This window comes from Peromyscus leucopus, chromosome 5 (assembly GCF_004664715.2).
Source record: "Peromyscus leucopus breed LL Stock chromosome 5, UCI_PerLeu_2.1, whole genome shotgun sequence".
In the NCBI taxonomy this organism is placed as follows: Eukaryota; Metazoa; Chordata; class Mammalia; order Rodentia; family Cricetidae; genus Peromyscus; species Peromyscus leucopus.
In genome coordinates, this window is record NC_051067.1 from 12,943,002 (window position 1) to 12,966,260 (window position 23,259).

The window sequence follows — 23,259 nt, forward strand, 5'->3', positions numbered from 1 at the left end:
ATGATATGAACAGTGAATGCATACTTACCAAGAAATAAAATATTTAGAACTTGAAACTTAAAAAAGATTAGAATAGAAAATTCAAAGTATGACATCTACTGATTATGAATCACTTTCACACTACCATAAAGCCAGAAAACCCCAAGCTGAGTGATAAGCTAGGATCTGTCTATCTGTATGCATTTATTTCTTTTTATTTTTTGAAACATGGTCTCATGTATCCCAGGATGGTCTCAAACTCACCATTTTGGTGAGAATGACCTTGAACCTCTGGTCCTTCTGTCCCTATCTCCAGAGTGCTAGGATTATTGGTATGTACTACCAAACCTGGTTTTATGAGGTGCTGGGGCTTTAGAAGTGTTGGGCAAACATTCCACCAATGGGCTGTAACCCTAGTTGGCTGGCTGTGTTTACAACTGCAGAACCTAGGAGTCAAACAATGAGCACTGTGTTTCCTCCAGTGACCTTTGAACCTACTTCAGAATGATCTCGGTGAGCTGCCATGGTTGGATAGGCTTGGTCCTGGTGCTCTGACAGTGTGAGGATATTTCTAAGGACATAATGATTAGCATAATTTAAAAAAATTGGGGAGAGTACATATTAGGTACTGATTTTAAAAATGAAATCTTAGTTAAATATAAAAGAAAACAAAAAAAAAAAAAGGAAATGTGGCATTGATCATGGTACCACCACACTAAGAAAGAGGTAGAATATGGCAAAAGTTTTAAGATGACCTGCCGGTGCTTGGCTTAATTCTGCTTGTTTGAGGAGATGCACTTGGAGGGCCAATTTTCTATGCTAAAATAAGCAGGCAGTTATTTCCTCTGGACCTTTGAGTGCAGACTATCTGAGTTGCATAACTCTGACTGGCATGTAATAAAATGAATCTCTCCCTGCCCTCAGGGAAGCCATCAGCCGTGTCTGCGAAGCTGTGCCAGGTGCCAAAGGAGCCTTCAAGAAGAGAAAGGTACTGCCGCCCTCATCGTGTGTCTGTCTCCTCCTTCATGTCCTCTCAGGGCCATACTCAATGTCCTCACCCACATAACTGTCCACTGTCTTCTTACATGACCTGGATCTTGTTCTTTCTTAAGGGAAAGCACCTAGCTAAGGCTAAAACACCCCTGCCCTGTGTCTCAAGCAAATGTTGTAGATACTCATGTAGCTTAAACCCTGGAGACAGTGATACCAATCAACACCTGGCCAAGCATCCCTTTAAGTCCATTTCATAACGTGAATTCATCTACCCTTAATAGCTCATGTTGCAGCTACCCCAGTATACATGCTAGCCAATGCTTAAGAACTGGATTCTAGGGTTGGGAGTGGGGAGCAGGACCTTGCATTTATAGTGATGCAAGTTACCGTGGTGTAAATACCTCCCTATGATTCAAGTTTTCAACACAGGGTCCCTGGAGAGAGTTGGGAAGAGACACAGCAGTTCATCACTACGTAGTGTTTTCTCCAGGCACAGCAGATGGGTCCTGAAGGGCACAGGCTCACATAGCATGGGACCAGGAGCGAAGCATCCAGGACTCAAGAAGTATTTTACCATCTTTAGATGTCATCTATGTACTTGTGAGTCTGTATAAATTAACTTTCAGTAATAGCTGTGCTTAGTGGTGAGATCATAACATTTCTAAAGACATGACAAATGGCTTTCCTGAGCTGGCTTGCCATGTCACTGGGAAGCCTGATGTTTTAGATGACAAAAATTGAAGCTTTGGACTGAGAAGCCACAAACTGAGTAGGAGCTGGGGCCATGGTAAAGCCAGAGCCACCTGCTCCGGAGGCTGGGTGTTCAACTACACTTCTAGAACTTTCCATGCTGTGTATGGTAGGAGGGGGAAATATCTGGGGGCTGGGGAGATGGCTCAGCTGTCAGAGGGCTTATTGCATAAACACGAAGACCTGAGACTGTATCCCCAGCCTCCATGTAAAAAGCCTGGCATGGCAGCACATGACTGCAATCCCAGTGCTGAGAAACCGAGACAGGCCGACACTGGGGCTCACTGGCCAGCCGTGGTTGCAGAATTGGCATGTTCCAGGTTCTTTGAGAGACTCTGTCTCCAACTATAAGGTAGAGAGTTTTAGAGGAAGACTCCTGATGACCTTCCGTTTCCACATCTGTGTACACATCTGCACACACACATACACACACGAATATAGATGTGATATATATCACAATAAAAAAGAAAACATTGAATTAAGCTCCCCCCTCTCTCCCTTTCTCCCTCTTTCTCTCTCCCTCTCTCTCTCTCTCTGTCTCTCTCATTAAGTAACTAAGAAATAAATACTCAGCACTTACAGTCATGACTTTTATCTACCTAGAAGGGATTTGCAGGAAAGCATACCATACAGAGCCCCATATCTGCCCCAGGATGAGCTTTCAGGTTCCAGGTGGTTTGGGCTCCAAGTCCCTTCTGTCTTCAGAACTGGGGGCTTTTGTAAACCTGCAGGGCAACTGGGGGCTTTTGTAAACCTACAGGCAACTGGGCCTGAGGCACAGAACTTGGCAGCTCAGGTTATGTGATGGTGGCTTGTCCCCTGGGGGTCCTGGGAACCAAGTAAAGCTCCCAAATCTTGAATACAGGAACCAAGGTGTGTGTCCCTCGGGAACAGCAAGGAGGACCATCATCTCTCAGAACAGGTGGCCCTACCAGGTCTCGTTTCCCTTCCGTTTCTCTTGGTGGGAAGAAATGGAGATAAAGGCAGCTTTCCAGGCTGTGCCCAGATGCACTCAACCTGACTCGCACACAGAGGGGACGGGTTCTCTAAAGGGCTCTTTTGAAGTGTTAAATAAAAAGAAAAAAGAAATAAAATGGCATGGCAGGGATCCTAAAGGAAATAGCATCTATCTGGGAAGCAAAGAGCTGCAGTTTGGGGATGCCAAACCAGGGCAACCCCTGGAGGTAAGTTCAGCAGAAATTTTTCTCTTTTAAAATAGAGAATTTCCATTAAGTGTTACCTTTGGAGACAGTTCATTGGCTGGGCAGACACCCTAAACTGCAAATCCATTCTCATTGGTTCATTAACTAGGCTACTTCCCACTGAGAGGTTGGTGTACAAGGCCTGCAGGTCTGGCTTTGGCCTCTTATCTGAGTCACAGGAACATCCTGTGGCCTGAGCTTCAGCAGAGGGATGTGACCTTCCCAGTTTCCCAGCTCCACTTTAGACAACCTTAGTGGCTGCATTTTCTCTCCTAGTGGATCAAAGAACTGTGCTTCTGGTCAGGAGCTGTTGGGCACAGTGAGCAGGGGATGTTGTAATCAAATGGAAAGTGTGAGCAGGAGAGGGCTTCAGTGTGTGCCCGGGGCCTGGGCACCTGGCTGGACACTGAAGCTGTTCCATATCCCCGTAAGGACTTTGTTGACAGGTGAGGGAGACGCTGGCCACAGCAGCCTGTCTCTCCACCCCGCCCAAGCTCTGGGCAGTCAGAGTCTAATGGGACTGTCCAGGTGAGCCCTTAACAGGGAGCCACCTCTGATGAGGATTCCCTTCTGGAGAGAGCCTTGTGACCTTGTGAGGCTGCTCCTGAGCCTCGGTGCCAACCAGCTGCTACTCCCCTAAGAGGCAGTCTGCGTCTCAGTATGCCGAGACAAGGTTTGGATGTCTGCAAAGCTGTGATGGCCCTGCTGTGTGGTTTCTGCAGGTTTACGTCGAAGACCCAGGAGACACCTGCATATGGTCAAGGCAGCCCGAAAGACCAGGAGTTCTCCCCTGGAACTGACTTATTAGGCATTTATAATTTCATACCTCATATTACTGAATGTGCATATTGGCGTGGGCTCTTATTTTCTCAGCTTTTCCATTTTCCAGTTGTCTGTCTTCTGGCACCTTGGTGGGTAGCAGCAGCCAGTGAGAGTCTGTGGGGATACACTGACATCTCTGCCTCCACCCTTCCAGACAGAGTCTGGGTAAAAAGCTCAACTCTCACCCTTGGATTTCACAGCCTCCAAGTAAAATGCTGTCCAGCATCCTGGGGAAGAGCAACCTCCAGTTCGCAGGGATGAGCATCTCCCTGACCATCTCTACCGCCAGCCTGAATCTGCGCACTCCCGACTCCAAACAGGTGTGAGGTTACCCAGGCCTCCCTAGGCCCGAGGGTGGACACCCCAGGGGCTTCCTCCTCAGAGCTTACTGAGCCCAGGCAGAACCCACTTGGCCAAACCGCGAGCTTTGGTCACTTTGACAGTCCACCCACAGATGGATTAAGAATTCTCTGGAATCCTGCTCTAAATGATGTCTGTTTTGTTGGTCTGTTTGTAATATAAGGAAATGGTGATGTCTATGCAAACGTCTTGGTGTCTGCCCTTGTTTTATAGCCACGCTGTATTGGTTTTATGGGTCACATTTTAATCTTACCCTGCGTGGTGTGCTGTGGTTTAGTAGACAGGGGTTTTCTTCCTGATGGTTTCTTATGTTGGGGCCTCTTATAGTTCATCCGGTCTCAGAGTTGATGAGCTGTGCATATCTACAGTGTAGATAGGGTAGAATGACCCAGGCAGCACAGCCACACTTATAAAGACAAATTCCAGGTAGGAAGGCTGCATTCTGTGTGCTATGTTTTATGTCAGTCTATCTATCTTTCTATCTATCTATCTATCTATCTATCTATCTATCTATCTATCTATCTTCATCATCATCATCATCATCATCATCTTGTATGTATGTATCCATCAATCTATCTATCTGTCTATTTAGCTATCTTGTATGTATGTATGTATGTATGTATCTATCATTTTGTATGTATGTATCCATCAATCTATCTATCAGTCTATTTAGCTATCTTGTATGTATGTATGTATGTATGTATCATTTTGTATGTATGTATCCATCAATCTATCAATCAATCTAGCTATCTTGTATGTATGTATGTATGTATGTATGTATGTATGTATGTATCTATTGCTATCTATCTACCATCTATCCCTAAGATGTAGAGACAAATTAGATCTAATGTACAAATAAGAAATAAATCAGGGCTTTGTTGAGACACAACTAACTACAACTTCCCTGTTGTCTTCCAGGGACCCACTGATAACTGCCTGTCTATTTTTTAAATTATTTTCTAAAGGTTGGACTAACCAGTCTTTGAGGCCGTGGGTCTAGGATGTCCAGTCAGCCTAGCCTTGCCCAGGCTGTCCTAAGTTGAGCCCCAGTTGCTCATGGAGGCTGGCACACTAGGCTCTAGACAACCATGCAAACTGGAATCTGGCCTCTGTGCACATGGACCATTCATTTCTAGGGGTCCCTAGGCTGTAACTCTCCACACTCCTTGCTCATTCTCTCCTTAAAAAGATGGCCCAGTAAGGATAATGCTAGGCTAGCTGGTCCCGAGGCCCTGTTCTACCTTGGCGTGGTCCAGGTTGGGTCTAGTTAGGTGTCCAGTTCTCATTTCCCTGCCATGTATTGGGTGGGTCTAAGTGCAGTTTTCCAGATACCCAGGGGCTGCAGCTAGGGTAACACAGGAGCAGTCCCCGTCACAGGTAGAGCATATGGCTGTGCCTTTCCCATTTCCTGAGTTTAGGTCCCCACTGCAGCAAATAGAGAAAGCAAAAGCCCCCACCTCCTCCATCCAGGGAGCAGACACACAGCACCCACTCCAAGATGCTGGGATCCAAGAAGAGGGATAGCGCTGAATTTCTTAGAGGAGAAACATGCTACCCTAGTGGTTCTCATCCTTCCTAATGCTGCGGCCCTTTAAGACAGTTCCTCATGCTGTGGTGACTCCCAACCATAAAATTATTTCACTGCTACTTCATAACTGTAATTTTGCTACTGTTATGAATTGCAACGCAAGTATCTGAAATGCAGGATCTCTGATATGCGACCACCAAAGATGAAAGGCAATCATGATAGTGATCATGTATCCACTTGACCAAGCATGACTTAGGCTCCCCCCCCCCAAATTATAGCTTCCAATTTAATTTCCAAACCCCAGATTTAGAGTTGGCATGTATGTGTGAGTGTTTGTGGGTGTATTTTGTGTGTGATGTGATGTGTGTGTGTGTGTGTGTTATGTGGTATATATGTGTTTGTCATCTGTGGGGTGTGTGTGTGTATGTGGTGTGTATGTATATGTTAATGTGTATGCTGTTTATGCTTATGGTATGATGTGTGTGTGTGTGTGTGTGTGTGTGTGTGTGTGTGTGTGTGTGTGTGTGTAAACTGGATGACAGCCTCATCTGAAGACTGTTGGACACTGTCTACCTTGATTTTTAAAACAGGGTCTCTCATTGGTCTGGAGTTCCCAAACTTGCCCAGACTGTCTGGCCAGTGGGCCCCAGGAATCCTCCTTTTCTACCTCCCCAGTGCTGGGATTACAGGCTCCATTCCCAGTTTTTTCAATGTGTCAGGTCCTCATGCTTGTATGGCGACCATTTATCAACTGAGCCATCTCTTTAAATAAACAAAAAGTTAGGCACACAAAAATTAATTTTGCAGCATTAGAAACTTGCGCTGGGCATGGCAGGCCACACCTGTAATTCTAGTGGTAAGGAGGTGAGTCAAGAGGATCAGAAGTTCAAGGCCATCCTCAGCAACATGAATTCCAGATCAGCCTTGGCCTCAAGACACCAAAGTCCTAGTTTACTGTTGGGATTCTGCTGCCTTATCATTCACTCAGGCATTGTTGCCCACAGGCAGCAGGATTCTAGGGCAACTATTATTAGTTAGTTGCCTGGGGCTTGGGCACAGGCCACCCAGCTGTCTCACTGTTTCATATTTCCTTAAACCCTCAGGTTTCTCTAGATTGAGGTTTTGCAAATGTCAACAACCAAAGTCAGCATTTTAAAATATTTAAAATTTTATCCTATAATGATACCCTATTTCAAAGTTTTCTTTGATGCTCTGTGGACTACTGGCTGCTGGGGACAAGGGCGGAGGACAGGGCTCAGAAACAAACCTGGCTGTGTTAGGACAGAGCTAGGAGCTCCTTTCCACACAGGAACTTTTCCTCAATGTTGTTACATTGTCTTTACAAAGATAAAAATAGCAGGGAGGACTTAGGTAGCTTTTAGAATTTAGGGCAGCTTCTAATTCGCTCTGTGTCACTGAACTCCATGGATGCCACAGCTTATAAACCTGATGGAAATTTTCCTTTTAAAGATGAGTGTGGAAGGGCCCCTGGTCTTTAGGCCAGTGGATTAGGAGAGGGCTGTAATTCTTGGGTGCTGGCCTTCTGATTTATATACACCTGATGTGAGTGTGATGGGGTGAAACAGGCCACACACCCCAGGCCTGGCTCCCGTGTTTGGGGAAGCAGAAACTACAAGTTATAATGTTTTGGTACAATGTATTTTTCCCTTCTTTTGGTGTATGTGCGTGTGTGTGGTATATGTTTGTGTGGACGATATGCACATATGTGTAATGGGTGTATGTGCACATATGTGAGCATATATGTGGAGGCCATAAGTCAACCTCAGCTGTTGATCATCAGGCAGTGTCTGCTGGTTGATTCAGGGTCTCTCATTGGTCAGAGACCTGCTGATTCAGCTAGGCTACTGGTCCAGCTAGCCCCAGGGATCCACCTGTCTCTCCCTTTCCAGTGCCAGGACTGTAGCCACCGCACCCCGCTCTTTCCCCTGTGGCTTTGGGGGATTATCCTCAGGCCTCCCACTTTACCACCTGAGCCGTCTCTCCAGGACTGCCTTTTCCTTCCTGGAGAAGTCTAGTTGTGGAGACCCTGGCCTCAGGTTGGAGTCCTGATTTCACGGGTCTGGAATTGCTACACTTCTTTCTTCGAACAAGTCTCTCGGCCCCTCTGGGATCATGGTCTGTGCCTGTAAAATGGGCTTCCCACAGTTCTCACTCCTCAGCTGCTGGGAGACTTAATGCGGCATTGGAATGGTCAACCAGAGAGATGCGGGAAAGCACTAATGGTTCCTCTCCTCTCTTGTCTCCGCCCTGCAGATCATAGCGAACCATCACATGCAGTCCATCTCCTTTGCCTCTGGGGGAGACCCGGTGAGTGGCCTTGGCAGATTTCTCTTGCTTGGGATTTCTGAGAAGAAACCCCTGCTTTAAAGATGTGCCTCTTGAAGACATGATACAAAAGTGTTTTATGCTGATTCTAGTGGAACCCCAATTTACTACTCTGATAACAGTCCAGCTGTTTTAGGATCAGGACAGTTTCAGTCTGGGTGGAATTCTATTCTGACAAAGTATATGTGCTCAGAAACAACTGTAGTGTCCCCGGAGAAACAAGCTTTATACCCTACAGGGGAAAATCCTTTGAAATAAACAGTGTTTTGTAAGTCAAAATATTTATCAATCCAAATCTTCAAGGAGTCATAACCCCGAAGCTGTGATTCCAGCTGTTTATCCCTCTTGGTTTCAGAAGTCCTCCCCCCCCTGCCACCATGCTCCTCCCTCCCCTCCCTCCTCTCCTCCTCCCCTTTCATTTCTCTGTATTAGAGACCCAGCCGGGGCCAATGGTCAGCAACCACTCTGTTTTTAAGATACCGCGTCATAGTTCTCTTGACTATCGTTAATCTCTATTTGGTGCAGGAGGGGTAACTTGTGGTCAGGTCCTACGTTCATTTTCAGCCACGAAGTATCAGGAGTTCTGGAAGCATGGCCCCCACGAGCGGCATCCAGAGCTCCCGTGTCGGACCCATCATGCCATGCCGTCTCCAAAAACCACCTCAAAAACAGGCAGACAACATGAGAGGGATTGAGAAACCGAGGGAAGAGGGAGGAAACAGGCCAACTCCTTCCAGCAGTGGTAGAGAGAAAGGCTCCTTCCAAACGTTATCATGATAGTTTTTATTGTTCTGGGTAAAGTTTTCAGTGGCTAAGGGCAAAAAATTAGAAGCGGGATAACAGGACGAGGGATAGTTTTTAACCCAAGTTCATTCAAATGACAAAAAAATTTTTTTTCCTATAACTTAAGATATCCTTTTTACTTTTTTTGGTGCCCCCACCTCCCTCGACACCTGAGGAAGCTGGTCCCCGCCCCCCCCCCCAGACATACACAAGATCCCCAAGTGGATACCAGAACAAGGGCCTGTCTCCAAGGGTCTCGGTGACTGAGAACAGAGATGGAAAAACTACAGAATAAGATCCCCACAGCCTCTTCTCTGGAACGTAGTGTGCCCGCTGTGGAACGGGGCACTGCCTAGAGCGCTGTTCTGAATCCGATCTACTGGGGAAGGATGCCAGGTCAAGATCGAAGACTGACAGCAGAAGAGCCATGTCCTAGGTTGGCCATGGCCATCTGAGAGATGGCACATCTTTCTGGTTCCTTCCCCAGTCACAATGTAGTTTCCTAGACTGGAGGAAGAACTGCTCCCCTCTTAAAAAGGCTTCCCCTCTTAAAAATGCAGCACCTGTGCTGACGGGTTAATTTTGCTCTTTGGCTGTGTGCAAAGCTCAGACAACAGACTCCCACGTTGGTACAGTTTCCTTGAACTCTAAATCCCTATCAGATTTGGAAATTACGAAGGAAGGCTGTAAAGCTGATCCTGTGCAGTTATGTTAATGTGCCACAAGAGCAGTTGGTTGAAACTAAACGTCTCCCCTTCCCTGCCTGCCATGCATCTCTGAGCTGGCTCCAAGGGTACAGTAGCTCTGGTTCCCAGGCGATTCAGTTCACTGCTGGTTTCCTCTATTCAAGCACGACCTTCAGCGTGCATCCTTAGGCACAAAAGTGACAGCAATTTGGGTCAGTTGGGGCAAAGACATCATCTGCTCTGCTTCTTGAAAAAACCCACCTCCTGACTGTGGAGCTCAGTCTTGACCCTGCAATCCAGAACCAAATTAAGGACATGGCAGCTGTCTAGATGATCCCAGGTTCTTGGGCTAGCTTTATAAGACTGTGGAAAGAAAAACAGTGCTGGAGAGCATGCCCCAGGGCTCCAAAGCTCCAGGGCTCCAGTCTGTTGGCAAAGATGTTCCTGAAGTTTCTTAAGGACAATTGCATCTCTCACATCCCATGAGTCTGGGAGGAAAGTAAAGAATTGTAAGCTACAATCCATATTTTTGCCAACAGCTTCAAATCCTCAGAAGATGCCCCTCCATGGAAGTGAACAGAGGCCATTTTATAGTCTTCCTGTCTTTTCTCTCACTGATCTATGAAATATTAAAGACTAGAAAATGCACTCTGCTCTGAGGAGCCTCAGAGACAAAGGTTCTGCTCTGAGGAGCCTCAGAGACAAGAGTTCTTTTGTTTCCACCACTGGAAGATTCCCCATGCCTCTGTTCTCTGGAAGTCTTGGAGGGCACCATGCCCTCGCATCCCTCCCCACACCCACACCCCTCCCCACACCCACACCCCTCCCCACACCCACACCCCTCCCCTCCCCTCTCCAGGCAGTATTTGCTGGATCTCTGTTAAGAGGGAGAGGACACTTCCTTGTGGAGGGAACAGTACAGGTCAGCACAGACCACTACCACTCAGGCAGAAGGCGCAGTTAGATGAACCTGAAGCCCTTTGCAGCATAGACTTTGGAAAATAACTACAAAACCAGGCTGACCTTTCAAGCTGCCCTCTGAGGGGTGGTGCTTTTTAACAACTAACTTGTCACCACCCAGAATGACTTGGGAAGAGAGTGTCAACTGACAGATTGGGCCTGTGGTGTCAGAAGAGGCAGAGCAGGGTGGGTGGCGCATTCCTTAGGCAGGCTCCTGAAGAGTGTGAGAGAGGAGAAGTCAAGCAGGGCAGAGAGGAGCGAGCAAGGAACCATGCATGTATCCTCTGTCTCTGCTCTTGGCTGTGGATGTACAGCTTCAAGGGCTTGCCTTGACTCCCTGCAAGAATGAACTGTAACCTGGAATTGTAAGTAAACAAACAAACAAAAACAAAAACAAAACCCTTTTCTCTAGTTGCTTTTAAGTCAGGGTGTTTGTCCTGACTTAAAAGCCCCAGAAGTAAAACTGGAACTGGAGTTTCTGTTTGTTTGTTGTTTGGTTGGTAGAGGGAGTCATCAGGGATCGAACACAGAGCCCTGTTCTTGGGGGTAAGTGCTCTATGCCAGAGCAATGCCCCCAACCATAACAGTTTTTGAGGGCCAACCTACCCCAGAAACTTTAGCCTTTTTTGGTTTGTTGTTCCGAATGTTAAAAATATCAACATATAGAGAAGTCTTGCTGGCTTTAAGAATTAAGAAAATAGGGCTTGAGAGATGGCTCAGTGCTTAAGAGCACTTACTGCTCTTCCACTGGACCCAAGTTTGGTTCTTAGCACCCACATAGGGTGCCTCACAACAGCCTGTAACTCCAGTTCTAGGGACCCAGCACCTCGGGCCTTCACAGGCACCTGCATTCATGTGCACATATGCCCCTGCCAACACACACACTCAACTGAAATACTAACAGTAAATACTAAAATAATGCTTTAAAAAGCATGAAGAGAATGACCAGGTCCCCAGCTACCTGTTCAGAAGTGAGTGCATGCAGGCTGCCTCGGCAGACCACCAAGGCCTCAGAAGGTTGGCGAGGAAACGCAGTTCACACTGAGGGGTGAGACTTCTAAATAAAGCCTATGTTAAAAAACAAACAAACAAACAAACAAACAAACACATTTATAATGCTTTAAATTAGCCACACACCATTGTTTAAAATAACGAGATTTATTGTGACAGTTTCCTCTACGTATCCGACACTTTGATCGTGTTCACGCACGCACCTTGCTCTCCTCTGGCCCCTCCTTTTCCTCAGAACCACCTTCTACTTCCATGTCTTAGATTTCTCAATGTTGACCTATGAGTCTTTCTGACTCTTTCTTGCTCACTTCACTTAATAGAATGACTTCCAATTCCATCTGTTTTCCCGGAAATGAGAGTTCATTCTTTGTGATTGCATAGAACTCTGCTACATAGCTTACAACACGCTTTCTCTACCCCCTCATCTGCTGGAGGACAACTGGGCTAATTCTGTATCTTGTCTATTGTGAGTATCCAGTCTTTAAACATCTGCTCTAGTATTCTTCCCAACAATCAGTTCTCAAAGAATAGTCTCTAACCCCACAGCAGCTGGAGTGTGTCAGCAATCCAGTTTGGGGGTCCAGATACAAAACTGGGGTACAGCCCAAATCTGTCTTAAGCCTTTAGGGGATTTTCACAGGAACTCAAGTTTGAACGTGTATACATGTTACTGACAGCCCCTCTTCTTGACTTTGATTCACACTAGTGCATCTACGAGCTTTGACCAGGTCTTCATGGTCGGGTCTCATTCTCACACCTGCTAAGTCAGATGAACCAGGGTGGTAAAGAAGCATTGTGAAAGACTCCCAGAGGAACCTCTGTGGGGAGGTCAGGTGCCTGCCACTCTGGCTGCTCTGAGTGTGGTCACGGACTGGTAGCATGCACACCCGGGGGAGGGAGGGGTGCTGGTTAGTGATGTCTGAACTAGCTACTCATGATTCCTCAGGCTCTGCCTAGTCTGCACTCAGATCTCCGGGGATTTCCAGCCACATCCAGGTTTAAGGACGTTCCTCAAACCATGCCATTTTGTAGCATTTTGTACCCAGTATCTGGCCCTTCCTCCCTCCTTTCCTCTCTCCTTCCCTTCCTTCCTTCTTCTCCCAGTACTGAGGAGGCTCAGGGCCCTCCCACACTAGGAAAGTGCTGGTCCGTGAACTTTCCTTCCAACCCTGATTCTCTGCTGTGTGATGGATGAATGGATACTTATCTCTCTGGGCTCTGCCTCCCTCTGGTCTTACTTCCTGCTGTGATGAGTGATACAAATGTCTCCTTTTCCTTCCACAGGACACAACAGACTATGTTGCCTATGTCGCTAAGGACCCTGTTAATCGCAGAGGTAAGCAATGCTCGACCCATTTAATCATTCACTTGTGTGAAGCCAGGCTGGATGCTGTGAACCAGATGTTCCTCATTATCTCAGCTCCTTTAGCAAATGAGCACATGTCACGTGACATGGTTAAGGATAATTAAGGCCTGCAAGAGTAGCTTGTCACCTGGCTGAGAGAGAACCTACCGGATGCTGACTGCCAGGCTCGTACCTGTGTTAGGATGGCTGTGGATTGATGTACCAACTCACACATCACCGCTCACGCTGTGCTCTGATAGTGGCCTCAGGCATGCATTCATCTCTGCTTCCTGACTATCTATGCATGCAATGTGAGCATCTGCCTCAGGCTCCTGACGCCTGCGGTGATGACTGTCCCCTCAACTTGTGAGCCCTCATGAGTCCTTCCTTCCTTAAGTTGCTTCTGTCAGGGATTTTATCCGAGCAATGGGACAGTAACTGTGTGGCACGGGACTTGTCCTAGAGGTGCTTGCACAGCAAAGGTGGTAGACACTATGCTGAATATCCGTGCAAACTGCTTCCAACTTGGCTCTGAACATTTGCATTGTCATGGTAAGTATGTGAGGTTCTCCCCCGCTGGACCCCCAGCCAGTTCTGGGTAGAGGAGCCCGGAACGGACACCCTACCAGTGATGATTTGAAGTCAAAGACACAAGATAATGGGAAGGCTTTGGAGAGTCTGGCTTGGTCTTCCTGTTCTTGCCCTGCAGACTGAAGCTTCGTCACACGTCTTCACTTAGGGTGGTGGGGAGGGAAGTGGGTTCCTGCAGATGACACAGCACTGGCTCCTAATCTAGACTCTCCGCCATGTCTCCCCTGAACAGAGCGAGACAATTAGACAGTTGTGTCAGTGTGTGTTCGTGCATGCACATGTGTACGTGTGTGTGCGCACAGGTGCACATATGTGAGTGTGCGTGTAAAGACCAGAGAACTATGTTGGGTGTAATTCCTCAGGTACTGTCTACCTTATTTTTTGAGGCAGTCTCACTGGCCTGGAATTCTCCAAATATGCTAGGCTAGCTGGCCCATGAGTCTAGGGGTCAGCCCCCCCTTGTCCTTCCCAGAGCTGAGAGTACAAGCTTGTCCTGTGATGCCTGTTCTTTTTTTTTTTTTTAAATCTGGGTTCTGGGGACTCAAACTCAGGCCCTTGTCCTCCTAAGGTGAGCACTTTAGGCTTTTCTCTAAAGAATCAGACAGGTCTGAGGAGAGAAGAAGGGACAGGGCTGTGAGGGCCCCGGGACGTTTTGCTGGCATCAATACTCATCTGTCTTCTTGAGTGACTGTATATAGCCAGTTTGGGCCCCAGGGGAGCGGGGTTATACCTGTGACGGTCAGGACTGCTGCCTAGACCGCTTGAGCAAAACTCTTGTTGCAGACTTAGAGGCTTGGCTTAGCGTCTAAGGTAGCAAACACAGATTAAGTTGTTTAAGGCAACAAGGACATGTTGCCTCACAGTTCCGGAGGCTGGATGCCCAGTTCATGGTGTCAGCAGGGCCACATGGGCTCTCTGGGTCCTGGAGGAGAAATCCCTCCTGTCTCCTTCTGGCTTCAGTAGTTACCAGTGATCTCCAATGTCCCTTGACTTGCAGGTGCCACTGAAACCCATCCTATGTGGTGTATTGCTCATAGATACCTATAGACATGACAGTCCATGGTGGCTCAGGGCCCCTTCTATCTTGCTGTGACCTCATTTTAACTAACTAGTTACATCTGAAACTTCCCATTTTCCAAATAAGGACACCTTTTGGGGTCCTGGGGTCAGGTTATTTGGCATAACTTTTTTTTTTTTTTTTTTTTTTTTTTTTTTTTTTTACAGGAGGCATAATTGAACCCACAGCATAAGCCAGTCTCTTTAACTATCCTAGCTTCCCCCAAATCAGGGCGGGCATGGAGGAGGGGAGGCATAGGCAATCCCTCACCAGGCACTGGCCCCCCAAACTCTATCTGGGTTAGAAGCAGCTGGGGCTCGTTCTTTGTTTTGGTTCATTTCAAATTAAGGGCAAGTGATCTAGGCAATTTTGTCTTTCAGAGCTCTTTAGTAGGTCCAGGTCAATGGTCCTCAAAATGAGCGACACTTGAGAGTTACTTAGGAGCCTTATTAAAACATCTCAGCACTCGGGCCTGAGAGAAGGGGAGCCAGGCAACAGTGTGTTTAAGTAGCTCCTTGGGGCCTGGGGAGACCGCTCAGTTGGTGAAGTGCTTGCTCTGCAGGCCTAAGAGGCTGAGATCACTTCTCAGAGCCCACCTGAAAAGCCAGGTATGACGGCAGCATCTGTTATCCCATCACGGAACGGTGGACACAGGAGGATCCTGGAGGCTTGCTGGCTAGCCAGCCTAGTCTAGTTGGTACGTTTCAGGCCAATGAGAGCCCCTCTCTCATAAGACAAAGTGAATATCCACTGAGGAATGGCACCTGAAATTGTCCTTTGGCCTCCACATACACATGCACACACATGTGACACACACACACACACACACACACACACACACACTTTGTGTGACTCCGATGCTCTGATGGATTTAAAGCAACACAGCACTAAGGTGTAGCCTATGTCCCCAAGGTGTGTAGTCTCCAAGCACTTCGCTTTGGACCAAACAAGGGCCCAGCTTCTGTGGTATTTCACAGTCCAGCCATCTTGTGCCCATCCTCACCTTTCAGAGTCAAGGGGCCAGGCTTTCCTGCATGTGTTCTTGGTCCCTTCACCAAGGCTCCCTCTGAGATCGACATGCTGTTGGGAAAATTGAGGCAGTGCTACCTTGCAGGATAGTGTTGCATGCACTTCTAATGGTACTTTATATTTGTCTCCCAGTTATTAAGAGGCCACAGCTTCTGTAATTAATCCAGTGGAGGGAAAAGAGGCCCGACTCCCTGGTCATTAAGTCACGTGGGAATCACCACCAACCATCTCAAGATCAGGATTGCACATGAGTGAGGTTTCAGGAGGCTGGTGGCCAATAGGAGATCTACACTGATGTTTGTTGAGACAGAACTCCCAACATGTCAGCTTTGTTGGATTCTAATACATCATTTTCTTTCATTTTTAAATCTTATTTCCCCTTTCACCGTGTGTGTGTATGTGTGTGTGTGTGTGTGTGTGTGTGTGTGTGTGTGCATGCGCGCGCGCCTATGGAGGCTACAAGTAGTCTTTGAGTGTCTTCCTCTCATCTGCTCTCCATCTTATTTTTGAGAAGGGGTCTCCCCCGAACCACGAATGCATTTATTGGCTAAAGTAGCTAGCCACCAAGCACTGGAGCCCACCCCCTCTCTCCTCTGCAGCGCTGGATTCACAGAATGCATCACCGCACACGACTTTTAATGAGGCTTCTGGGGACCTGAACTCAGGTCCTCCTGCTCTCATGGCAAGCCCTTAGCCAGCTTAGTGGTCTTCCTAGTCCCTGTGTAACTTTTGACTGGCACGTAATTAGTTTATTTATGGTGTTCAGGGTGAAGTTTCAGCACACACTATGTGCAATGGTCAGGCAGGACCATTCACCTTCGAACTGCAAGCCTCTGCCACCGGACTCCCCGCTGTGGTAGACTGTACCCTGGAACTGGGCCAAATGAACCCTTTCATTTGAGATGCTTTTGCCGGGGTCTTCTATCACAGCCCCAGGAAGGAAACAGACACACTCTCAACCGTGTTTTAAAGCAGCTCTCTCACTGAACCTGGACCTTGCTGAGGAGACTATGTGGCTGGACAATGAGCTCTAGGAGTCCTCCTAATTCTATCTGGGTCACAGGCCTCTGCTTCCATGCCTGGCTTTTTCTGGGGTCCGAGGGACTGAACTCAGGCCCTCAGGTTTGTGTGGCTCGGGCTTTATCGACTGAGCCCTTCCTCAGTCCCTACACTGTGCGGCTTAGAGTTTCAGCCAGATTTGGTTGTCAAAGCTTCACTCTTGCTAAGTCAAGAACAACTTTCTCCTAAGACCATTGAACAGATCAAGATCCATCTAGGAGGTACCAGTTTAAATCCATTGCTGAGGTTCCTGAGGCCTTAAGGAAACTCAGTGAAAGATCTGGTTTGAATTGAGTTTTCTTTCTAAACACTGCTTCCCTATGGAGTCAGAACCACTGCTTTATAGATTCTGAGAGTATCAGAACTGTCAAGGGGATGGAGAGGTGACTCGGTGGTTAAGAGTACTTGCTGCTCTTGCAGAGGACCCAGGTTGGATTTCCAGCACCCACAGGGTGTTTCACAACCACCTGTAACTCCAGTTCCAGGGGAATCTCCTGCACTCTTCAGGCACTGCATGCGTGAGATGTGTGGACATACATAAAGACAACAAACACACACATAAAATGAAAATAAGTAAGTTTTAAATATTAAAAATAAAACCATTACTTTTGCAGACGAGCCCTCTAAGAATTTCACGTTTCTGTCACCACCGTGGGATGTCCACAGAGATGAGACTGGGTTGGTAGAGACACCAGAAGGGAGGCATGTGGCTCTTTTCCTCTGCCCCTCAGATGGGGCTCTTTGCCAAGGGGTCCAGAGAGCCCTGGCACTGTCTCTAATGAGTGGGTGTCTCCTTCTCTCCCAGCTTGCCACATTCTGGAATGCTGTGATGGGCTAGCCCAAGATGTCATTGGCTCCATTGGACAAGCCTTTGAACTCCGGTTCAAACAGTATTTGCAGTGTCCTTCCAAGATTCCTGCTCTCCAGGACCGGTGAGTAGCTGGGCCTGCCTTTCTCAGTGGCTCATTTAGGGTCTGTAAACATTCCTTTAAAACAGGCTCCCAGCACTGCACTCTGGGCAGGCCCAGATCATCATGGGGTTTCCAGAACTCACAGACACCTGGCTGGTGCTTGGAGGAGGCACAGAAAGCAGACAGATGGAAGCTCACATATGGCCCTGAATGGGTAGGAAACATTTTCTTGAAGCTATGGTGACAGTACACAAGATTACCAAAAACAGGTTCATTGTAATATTTTTTTCGTCATGTGTGTCTTCTTCAGCCCTTTGATTTTTCCATAGGTCCCTCCCTGGGTCTGAATCCACACACGGTCTGTGTCTCATCTTTTTGTTGCCACAGTTAGCCAAAGCCACCTGCTGCTGGCATCATTTTTGCTTTATTGGTCTCGATGGCCTAATAACTTCAGGGCTTGTTCATCTGCCATATGGCTCTGGGCGAGATCCTTAAGCTGTCTGAGTCACTGCAGCTTCTTCTGGAAAACAGGGCTAAGAACCGCATGATAGCTGTTTACTGTTAAGTGGAGTAGCAATTGTTAACACCAAATGTGGGCTACTTAGGTGTTAATTAAAAAAATAGTCTGCTATTGAGTTTCCTTGGGATGTAAGAATATTTTATGACATAGAAAGTTGAAAGGTACTGTTGGGCACATGGGGCATTTCGTGGTCTTCTGTCTTTGAACTTGTGTACATTCTGTTCTTGATGCACTTGCATAATGAAAAGCTATTATAGGCTGGGTGGTGGCTCGGCCAGTGATGTACTTGCCTTGTTGGGTGTAGGACCTGAGTTTTATCTCCAGAACCTACGTTTACAAACAAAAACCAGCCAGGTACAGTGGCGTGTGCTTGTAATCCCAGCGTTGGGGAGGTGGATTCAAGTGGATCTCTGGGGTTCACTGGCCAGCCAGCCCAGTCTTCTTGGTGAGTTCTAGGCCAGTGAGAGACCCTTTCTCAAAAACAATGTAAATAGCCCTGAGGTTGACCTCTGGCCTATACATAAACAAATGCATGCACATCAATGTACATGCGCCCACATATACATGTGTACACAGGAAAATCTCTCTAATGGTATGTTAACTGCAAACAAGTATTGCTTCCCTTAGGTTTACTTCTTGCTCTCTTCAAACTTATGAAGCTGCCTTCTGTGGCATCGTCATGGAGCCGGCGTCTGCTCTGCCTCCTTGTTCTGAAGGTGTCTTTCAGCTCCTCTGTCTTCTTTGCCTTTCTGGAAAGACCCTTAGTTCTACAGCTGGCAAATTCCCTTTAAGGCACCCATTGTGCCTGTAAGGACCCCCTTTACCCAGGTTGATGAGTTCAACAGGATGGGACTGAAGGAGGTGTGAAGGAAGTGGCCACAGCCCTGACACCTCCAACCCGAGAATGAGTCGGCATAGTTCTTTATTTTTAATGTGACTGGAGATGTTGGTTTACAGAATCCACACAGGGCGCATGCATCACAGGTTACAGTCTCCGAATTTACAATGGTGTGGGAAGACTGAGTTGCAAGGCGTATGGAGCGTTTGTGTTTTGAGAACACACTGCCCTGGTTAGCTTTAATTGTCAACTGACACAGCCTAGAGTCACCTGGAAAAGGGAGTCTCAGCTGAGGGCTGAACTGATGGGCTATGGATCTGTCTGTAGGGGATTGTCTTGATTGTTAATTGATGCAATGTGGCCCAGCCCACTCCGGGCAGAACCATTCCCTGGGCAGGTAGTTCTGGGCTGTATATGAAATCCAGCTGAGCATGGGCCGGTGAATGAGCCAGTAAGCAGCCTTCCATCTAGGTTTCTGCTCAAGTTCCCTCTTTCACTTCCCTCAATAATGTATAGTGAACTTGTTTTGAAATAAGCCCTTTGTGAGCATTTGAATTGTCTCCTTCTTTTAGCTCTTAGGAACAAAGCTACTGTGAAGTTATAGTCAAGCTTTGAAGTAGACGTATTTCTTGTGTATAAGCTTAGAGTAGAATTATACAGTTAATGGTCCTACTGTTTGTTAACCATTTAGGAAACTGTCTTAGCTGCCTTTTACTTTTTTTTCCGTGATAAGGTATTAGTCAGGGTTATCTATAGGAACAGAACACACACACACACACACACACACACACACACACACACACACACACACGTGTATGTGTGTGTTACATGGGGTTTATTAGAATAGCTTATAGGCTATGGTCCAGCTAGTCCAACAATGACTGTTTACCAATAGAAGGCCCAAGAACCCAGTAGCTGTTCAGTCTACAAGGCTGGATGTCTCAGATGACCTTCAGTACATGCCAGAATCCCAAAGAAGCAGGCTCTAGTGCCAGTGAAGGAATGGACCTGCTAGTAAGAGTAAACGCAGGCAGGCAAAGAGAGAGCAAGCTTCTTTCTTCCATGTCCTTATATAGGCTGCCATCAGAAGATGTGGCCAAGATTAAAGGTGGATCTTCCCACCTTAAAAGATCTGGATTAAAGGCATATCTTCCCACCTAAAAAAATTTGGATTAGAAGTGGATCTTCCCACTTCAAATGATCATTTGTATTTTAGTTAATTCCAGATGAAATCAAGTTGACACCCAATAATAACCATTCCAGATACTCTGAAAAAATCAACATGAGGTAAGAGGGGTCTATTTTGGCTCACAGTTTGGAAGTACAGTCCATCATGCCAGGGAAGTCAAGGCTGTAGAAATGTGAGGCAGGTAGTCACATTGATCCACAGCTGGGAAGCAGAGAGCAATGGAGGCTAGATATAAGCTTAGTTAGCTTCTTCCTTGTGCAGTCCAGAGACCCAGGCCCATTGTGCCACAAGTTATTAGGATGGGTTTTCTATTTCAGTTAACCAAAGCAAGGGAATCCCTCACAGGCATGACTAGAGGCTAACCTAATCTAGATAATCCCTCACAGGCATGACTAGAGGCTAACCTAATCTAGATACTCCCTCACAGGTGTGGCTGGAGTCTTGTTTCCTTGGTGATTCTAGATCTTGTCAGCTATCATAGTCAAATGATTTTTCAAAGTGGTAGTACCAATTTACATTTCCATAAGCATTTGTAGGGGTTTCTTATTCTTCCATGCCCTCATCAACATTTGTTACTGTCCACATCTTTGATTATGACTGTCCTGGTGGGCAAGAAAATCTTTGGTGATAGTTTTGACTTGCATTTTTCTAATTTTGATATCAGGCATCTTTCATGTGTTGCTAGCCATTTGTCTATTTTCTTGGGGGAAATGTCTGCTCAAATATTTATTTTTTAAATATTGGGTTATTTTTCTTTTAAATTGTTGAGTTGTAGGGGTTGTAGATTCATGCTACTTTAAAAAATATTATTAGCAAATATTTCCCTATTTTGTGAATTTTGTTTTTGAATGTGTTTTGTAGTTCTGTGTATGTATAACCTTGATTGCACAATTTTCCCCTTAAAATTTTCTGTTTTTGATGCTCCAATGATTTCTTATTTTATTTTATTATTATTATTATTATTTTTTTGGTTTTTCGAGACAGGGTTTCTCTGTGTAGCTTTGCGCCTTTCCTGGAGCTCACTTGGTAGCCCAGGCTGGCCTCGAACTCACAGAGATCCGCCTGCCTCTGCCTCCCAAGTGCTGGGATTAAAGGCGTGCGCCACCACCGCCCGGCTTATTTTTGTTTTTAATCATCATTGATGTATAAAATACAACTGATTTTGTGTATTGCTTTTGTATCCACGAACCCATTCTTTAGACACACTTTAGCTTCCTGATTTCCCTTGTAATCTTTTTGACCTGCTTATTTAGGAATGTATTAATTTTAACATCTTACTAATCTTGCAAGAGTCTACTTTGATTTTTACATTGATTCCATTATTATCTGCAAAAATACTTTTTAAATTTTAATTCTTTAAAAAAATTTAAGCTTATTATTAGATAAGCTTAACATTGCATGCTTTCTCCTGGGGAAGGTTCCCTCTGCATGCAAAAGGAAGTTGTATGCTGTTGTTTGGGGGTAGAATTTGCTGTTAATGTCTCTAAAGTCTGGTTAGTTTTTTGTGTGCAAATTTCTATTTCCTGATCTTCTGTCCAGTCATCCTATATAATACTAAAGTATTAGTGTTTCTCCATATTATTGTTGAACTTTCTGGTTTTCCCTTTGTTTTTTTCTAAATCATGTTGCTCATAGAAAACTTATTGGATCATTTTCTTATTTGCTCTGTCAACCCCTGACTTTCAAGAAGAGCATTTAATATATTTATTTTTAATGCAATTGCTAATAAGTTAAGATTTCCTCCTTATATTGAGCTGCTATTTTTTCTTTTTGCCATTTTATCCTCTTATATCCCAGTTACTATCTTCTTTGTGTAAAGTAAATAAACATTCTTCAAGTGTACAATTTAACTTCTTCTTTCACAACTCTTAAAGTAGTAATCAGAGGATTACAGTTAACATTAATTTATAACTTTTTATTCAGATTAAAGAATTTAATAATCTACAGAATACTGGCTTCTGTACAGGTCTATTCTTCCACACTCCATTATGCTATTTTTTTAAAAAAATATTTTGCTTGTTTTTAATTATGTGTGTGTATTTGTGTGTATGTGTGTGAGTACATGTGTGAATATGTGCCCTCAAGTGTGCAAGTGAGTGCAGTGTGGAAACCAGAAGAGGGTTTCGGATGCTCTGAAGCTGGAATTGTGAGGCACTCTGTGTGGGCTGGGAACAGAATTTGGGTATTTATTCTGCAAGAGCCCCAAGTTCTCTTAACCCTGCCACATCTCTCCAGCTCTTCCACTGTGTTGATATTGTCATGCAAACCACATCTTTATTCATTGTGTGCTCATTAATACAGTTGCATTGCTTTATGCATTTTTAAATTATAAGGGAAGAATAAAAGTTTTAGACAAAGCTAAATTTACATTGTTTTGTGTAGTCAGACTTTTATTATCTTCTGCTTCTTCCTTCTGTTGTAAATTTCTACTGATGATTGACTGATTTCAGCTTAACATACTTGCAATAGTAATCCCTGAAGAGAAGATTTTCCACAGTGTGTTTCTCCTGCTTTTACTTGCCTTGGAATATACTTTCGGCCTCATTTTGGCAGTATTACTTTATTGGATATGGACTTCATGACCTGAAACCTTTCTTTCCCCTGCCTCTGGCCTCTGCTTCTGGGAAGAAATCAGCTGTTAGTATCCCAAGGATCCCTTGTTCTCAGGAGCATCCCCCTCTGCTGCCCTGGAGATGCCCTCTCCGTCTTTAAATAGTTAGATTAGGGTGCTCAAGTCTCTCCGAGTTTACCTAAGCTGAGCTTTTCAGCTAGCCTCTTGGTTGTATAGAGCAACATTTCCTTTAGCTACTTTGGAAAGGTTGTGCCATCATGAGGCCAGCATTTCCCCTGCTCTCCTCAGTCTCTGCTCCCCTTCAGGGACTGCTGCCTACATATTGGTATTCTTAGTGGTGTTCTACAGGTCTCTCAGGCTCTGTTCACTTTTATTAATTAGTTTTTTCCTGTTCCTCAGACTGGCTCGTCTCAGTTGAACTATTTTAAAATGTTGTCTCTCTCCTTCTACCTCCCAAACCTGCTATTTACTTAAGTGAAATGTTAGAATTTTTTTCATGTTTGCAGTGATGGTAGAATTTTCTATTCTAGAATTTATTATTGTTTTTATTTCTTCATGAATGCTGGTAACTCCCATTTCGTGAGGCATGGTTTTCATATTTAGTGTTTCATACATCATTTCACTGAAGTCGACTGAACATATTTAGTCTTTATTTATCCTGAAGTCTGGGATTTCTTTGTGACAGTTTCTTTGGACTTATTTTTCCTGTATACGAGCTATACTTTCTC

At 45.6% G+C, this 23,259-nt stretch overlaps 1 protein-coding gene across 1 annotated transcript in view; it reads left to right on the forward strand.

Annotated features, from left to right (window-relative positions):
• Positions 1–23,259, forward strand: part of Shc3 (SHC adaptor protein 3) — a 133,064-nt gene that overhangs the window by 79,924 nt on the left and 29,881 nt on the right. Inside the window, exons 3-7 of the mRNA XM_028863810.2 lie at positions 904–967; positions 3,947–4,066; positions 7,909–7,962; positions 12,705–12,756; positions 17,307–17,433. Coding sequence (XP_028719643.1) covers positions 904–967; positions 3,947–4,066; positions 7,909–7,962; positions 12,705–12,756; positions 17,307–17,433 — 417 coding nt within the window. The remainder of the gene's footprint in view (positions 1–903; positions 968–3,946; positions 4,067–7,908; positions 7,963–12,704; positions 12,757–17,306; positions 17,434–23,259) is intronic.